Source organism: Babylonia areolata, chromosome 21 (assembly GCF_041734735.1).
Source record: "Babylonia areolata isolate BAREFJ2019XMU chromosome 21, ASM4173473v1, whole genome shotgun sequence".
Lineage (NCBI taxonomy): Eukaryota > Metazoa > Mollusca > Gastropoda > Neogastropoda > Buccinidae > Babylonia > Babylonia areolata.
This window is the reverse complement of record NC_134896.1, coordinates 46818049-46824103: the sequence shown is the minus strand read 5'-3', so window position 1 is coordinate 46824103 and position 6055 is coordinate 46818049. Positions and strand designations below refer to the sequence as shown.

The 6055-nt window shown below is 39.3% G+C and overlaps 1 protein-coding gene across 2 annotated transcripts in view; it reads right to left on the bottom strand.

Moving 5' to 3' along the window:
• Positions 1-437: 437 nt before the first annotated feature.
• Positions 438-6055, bottom strand: part of LOC143296344 (uncharacterized) — a 34942-nt gene continuing 29324 nt past the window's right edge. For both annotated transcript variants that reach the window (XM_076608220.1, XM_076608221.1), the window contains exons 11-12: positions 4335-4455; positions 438-1326 (exon numbers count right to left, since the gene is read on the bottom strand). In XM_076608220.1, the coding sequence (XP_076464335.1) occupies positions 1129-1326; positions 4335-4455 (319 nt within the window). In that variant the 3' untranslated portion in view covers positions 438-1128. The remainder of the gene's footprint in view (positions 1327-4334; positions 4456-6055) is intronic.

The following is a 6055-nucleotide window of genomic DNA, read 5'->3' as shown; positions in this document are numbered from 1 at the left end:
TATTTGTATTTCTTTTTATCACAACAGATTTCTCTTTGTGAAATTCGGGCTGCTATCCCCAGGGAGAGCGCGTCGCTATACTACAGCGCCACCCTTTTTAAAAAATATTTTTTATATATTTTTTTCTGCGTGCAGTTTTATTTGTTTTTCTCATGGAAGTGGATTTTTCTGCATAAATTTGCCAGGGACAACCCTTTTGTTGCCATGGGTTCTTTTACGTGCGCTAAGTGCATGCTGCACACGGGACCTCGGTTTATCGTCTCATCCGAATGACTAGCGTCCAGACCACCACTCAAGGTCTAGTGGAGGGGGAGAAAATATCGGCGGCTGAGCCGTGATTCGAGCCAGCGCGCTCAGATTCTCGCGCTTCCTAAGCGGACGCGTTACCTCTAGGCCATCACTCTGACGCCACACATAAAGAAGAGCCAAATAGTGGACCCAGTCAGACATTCTTTTTATTGTCACGACACATTTTTGTGTATTACATTCGCACTGTTGGAAATGACTGCCGTTTCTTTTCTTCTTTTCATTTAAAAGAAGAAAAAATGATGAAAAAAACCCCCACCCAATAGCAAAGCAAGTGGGGAGCAAAACGACTCACACGAACAAAGCAAAAGGAAAAAAAAGACAAAGCACACAAAAAACACTCAAAAAACCGTGATAACTTCTGCTGTCAAGGACGTACAGAGGCGCAGAAAGACACACTGACACCTCTCGGGGATGGAAAAAAATTCTTCTCTCTGCTTTTAGAGGCTGTCTTTCGGTTGAAGCTGTTTACTTTTCAATCATTATTAATTATCTCAAAATCCAAAGTGTCCAATATGAGGTGTGAAAATCTTGAACCTCCCCTTTCTTTATTCTGCGTATATCTATATATGTGTGTGTGTGTGTGTGTGTGTGTGTGTGTGTGTGTGTGTGTGTGTGTGTGTGTGTGTGTGTTTTATTAATGGAGGAAATAGGCGATCATACCACGTGAAGAAAAAAAAAAAGGAAGGAAGAAAGCAGACACACAGAGTACGAATAGAAAAAAAAGAAGCAAGAACTCCACAGAAACTTCCACGGGAAGGAAGGAAGAGAGGAAGGAAGGAAGGAAGGGAGGAAGCCAGCCCCACAGAGCCCCAACAAAGTCTACGTGAACCAAACATGGCGATTCTGGTCGATGTGGCCGACGTGCTCTGGCTGAGACTTGGTGGCCAGCTTGACCTCAAAGCCTTGGCCGTTCGTGGTCAGCTGGATGTCCACCACCTGGAGACAGCCTCGGATGAAGGGATCCAAGTCCAGCAGGTTCTGGTCCGTGACGAACATTCCTCGGAGAGCTTTGAACGTCTGAAGAAAAAAACAAAAAGTGGGAGGGGTAGGGATGGGTCAGATGGACTGTAGAAAGTATAGTGATAGTATAGTATCGTGTGTAGAATGTATAATGATAGTATAGTATTCGGTCATGTGTAGAAAGTATAGTGATGGGATAGTATTCGGTTATGTGTAGAAAGTATAGTGATAGTATAGTATTCGGTTATGTGTAGAAGGTATAGTGGTGGTATAGTATTCGTGGAGAAAGTATAGTGATAGTATAGTATTCGGTTGTTGTTGTAGAAAGTATAGTGATAGTATAGTATTCGGTTGTTATTGTAGAAAGTATAGTGGTGGTATAGTATTCGGTTATGTGTAGAAAGTATAGCGGTAGTATAGTATTCGTGGAGAAAGGAAACTGACAGTATAGTGTTCGCTTGTAGTGATGGTATAGTATTCGGTTACGTGTAGAAAGTATAGTAATAGTATAGTATCGTGTGTAGAAAGTATAGTGAAAGTTTTATATTCGGTTCTGTGTAGAAAGTATGGTGATAGTATATTATTCGGTTCTGTGAAGAAAGTATAGTGATAGTATAGCATAGTATTCGGTTATGTGTAGAAAGTATAGTGATAGTATAGTATTCGGTTATGTATAGAAAGTATAGTGATAGTATAGTAGTCGTTGAGAAAGTATAGTGATAGTATAGTATTCGGTTGTTGTTGTAGAAAGTATAATGGTGGTATAGTATTCGGTTAGGTGTGGAAAGTATAGTGGTAGTATAGTATTTGTGGAAATATTGATAGTATAGTATTCGGTTGTTGTTGTAGAAAGAGTACTGGTAGTATAGTATTCGGTTGTGTGTAGAAAGTATAGTGGTAGTATAGTATTCGTGGAGAAAGTATATTAATAGTATTGTATTCGGTTGTTGTTGTAGAAAGTGTAGTGGTAGTATAGTATTCGGTTGTGTGTATAATGCATAGTTATAGTATAGTATTCCTGGAGAAAGTATATTGATAGTATAGTATTCGGTTGTGTGTAGAAAGTATAGTTATAGTATAGTATTCGTGGAGAAAGTATACTGATGATAATACAGTATTCGGTTGTTGTAGAAAGCATAGTGAAAGTATAGTATTCGGTTGTGTGCAGAAACTGTAGTGATGGTATAGTATTCGGTTGTGTGCAGAAAGTATAGTGATAGCATAGTGTCGTGTGCAGAAAGTTTAGTGACAGCATAGTGTCGTGTGCAGAAAGTTTAGTGATAGCATAGTGTCGTGTGCAGAAAGTTTAGTGACAGCATAGTGTCGTGTGCAGAAAGTTTAGTGACAGCATAGTGTCGTGTGCAGAAAGTTTAGTGACATTATAGCAGAAAGTATGCTCATAACATAGAGGAGGGAAAACACAAGTATCATGGTAATAGTACTGGGATACATATGACTATTGTATTTTCTGAACTCTTTCGCAAACTTTTATTGTGATGAAGCCGTTCTTTGAGTTCTAAACAGCTGCTGGTCGTTCAGAGTTTTACCTTTAGATAAGTAAACACGTCCGAGTAAATGTGACCAATGTAGTTTGGAATGCCTGTGTAGCTCAAAGCTAACAAGAGACAGTAATCAAAATTCTCAAGTGCAGCGCTCACAAACCTGTTCACACCTTTTCAGCATTTGTTGTCGTTGTTTTCAATGGTAAAAATAGTCTTTTGAAAATAGGTAAAGACACACACATCCAATAACACACACACACACACACACACACACACAGATGTCTGTATGTCTGCGAGTGTCCGTTTATCTGTCTGTCTCTGTTTCTCTCTTTGTGTCCGTCTGTGACTCTCTCTCTCTCTCAAAAATTCTTTGGAGTTTCGTTTGTTTGGGATAGTTTCGTTTGTTTGGGATAACTAAGGAGTGAAAGACATAAATAGTTTTTTTGAAATGTGTTTAACAGAGAATTACTGACTGTAGATGGCAGGAATGGAATGATTACATTCAAACAGTGCTAGATTTTCCTTATACAGAACGTTTAAAACCTCAGTTAGAATGGAGACATATATTTCAATGGTTCTAAATAAATATATTAAACAGGCACTGACAAAATTTAGATGTGGTGTTTCGGATATTGATGTTCATTTAAAAAGATATAAAACTGACGACTCACAAAATCGCTCATGTAACTTGTGTAATTCTACAAGTCAAGATGAAACGCATTTCGTTTTGGAGTGCCCAGATCTTCATGACTTGAAAACAGAATTAATTCCGCAATCATACTGGAACTAGTAAACATTCAGCAATATTTCTGTATAAATCTCTCAAACGGATAAAAGATGTTACATGAACTCTGCATTATTAATGTATTCATAGCTTAAGTAAGTTGCATTTGCTTTTCTACAGATAAAAGGGCTGATTGAGGGCTGATTGATTACTGTACTTTGTTTACACCCCTTCAGTAGGGGCTATGGCCCATCTGAATGAATCGTCTGGTCTGGTCTGGTCTGGTCTGGTCTGGTCTGGTCTCTCTCTCTCTCTCTCTCTCTCTCTCTCCCTCTCTCTCTCATAGCTCCCCAATCCTTGTCGCTCTAACAGATTTCTCCTGACACCTTTGCACCCCATAACTTCCCAGTATTTCCAGAAATCAAAATGTCGCGTCCAAAAGCAAATTCAGAGCTGAGCCTTTGAATTATCCACATTCCTCCGCCCGGAAAACGGAGTATGGCTGCTACATAGCGGGGTAAAAAAAAAAAAAGTTATGCACGTAGAAGCCCACGCGTGTATATACGAGTGAACGTGGGAGTTGCAGCCCACGAACGAAGAAGAAGAAGAAGTTGAAGTATTCACAAAGGAACTAATCATAATTCGTCTCATGAACAGATATGTGCTTACATACATAAAAGGACAAAGAGACTGAAAATCATATCCTGGCCTGCAAATATGACTGACTGTAGGCCTGAATATATGCGTAACTGCCATGAATCGATACGGTTTCTGTCATCAAAGGAACGCACCGTTGTAAGACAGAACGAAATATAAAAAAAACACCAACCGAATCCTACCTGCATTTTTTCGAAGACATGGAACAGGCCATAGTAGACAGACCAGGCTGGGAAGCTCATCTGCAGATTGCTGACATCTGTCTCCTGGGCTGTCTGACTGGTGAAAAACAGTAGCCCCCATCTGTCGCGCACACATCAAATAAAAAATAAAAACAAAAAAACCAAAACTTTTTTAAGGTGTCGTTGTCAAGCGCATAGTCTTGTTGAATTACACACTCTAGAAATATCCCTTTAGCAGTTGTAGTAGAAATAGTAGTAGTAGATGTCGTCGACGTCATAAACATAATAATGATAACAATGAAATAACAACGATGATGATGATGATGACGCACATACAACACTCATCACAACACATGGTAAATACAAGATAGGGAAAAAAAAAAAACCCACACGGTTATCCTCAAAGATAATGTGTTTACGCATTACGTACACTGTACAATCTTCCACACTGTTCTTTTGTAAAAGACTCCTGACTTGACAATGCACACGTGTATGTTGTCTGCATAGCATGTTTTCTGTACAGTCAGTGCCCTGGTCTTTACAGCGCAGCAGACTACTGCATTGCATTGTATTGCATTGGATTGTATTGTATTGCATTGCATTGCATTGCATTGTATTGTATTGCAGTGCATTGCATTGCATTGCATTGTTTTGTTTTGCAGTTCTGCTCGTCACATCTGACTTCTCTGTGTGAAATTCAGGCTGCTCTCCCCAGAGAGAGTGGGTCGCTACACCCAGAGCACCACCCTTTCTTCTGCCTGCATGTTTATTTGTTTTCCTATCAAAATGGGTTTTTCTTCCGAATTTCGCCAGGGACAACCCTTTTGTTGTCGTGGGTTCTTTAACGTGCGCTAAGTGCATGGTATACATGGGACCTCCATTTTTCGTCTCATCCGAATGACTAGCGTCCAGATCGCTACTCAAAGTCTAGTGGAGGGGGATAAAAAAACAAAACAAAACTGGTGAGTGTGGTATTCGGTTCCATGCGTTCAGATTCTCTCCCCTCCTAAGCGGACGGATTAGCACTAAGTCATTCGGATGAGACGATAAACCGAGGTCCCGTGTGCAGCATGCACTTAGCGCACGTAAAAGAACCCACGGCAACAAAAGGGTTGTTCCTGGCAAAATTCTGTAGAAAAATCCACTTCGATAGGAAAAAAAAAAAAATCTACCCGCAGGAAAATATACAAAAAAAAAAAAAAGAAAAAAAAAAGGTGGCGCTGTAGTGTAGCGACGCGCTCTCCCTGGGGAGAGCAGCCCGAATTTCACAGAGAAATCTGTTATGATAAAAAGAAATACAAGTACAAAATACAGATACAAAAATATTGCTGAACCATTTGCTATAATAGTTTGACTCATGGTTATTGACGCTGTATAAATCTTTAAAAAAAAAAAAAATTCAATTTTATAAAAAAAGCGTTCCATTCGCATGTTCCATGGGCTATTTCTCCTTTTGAACGGTTATTTATTTATTTATTTATTTATTATTATTATTATTACTACTACCCCTTTTTATATATTATAATTATTATTTATTTACTTATCTATGTACGCTTATCTATTATTTATTCACCTTTTTTTTCTCAAGGCCTGACTAAGCGCGTTGGGTTACGCTGCTGGTCAGGCATCTGCTTGGCAGATGTGGTGTAGCGTATATGGATTTGTCCGAACGCAGTGACGCCTCCTTGAGCTACTGAAACTGAAACTGAAACTGAATTGAA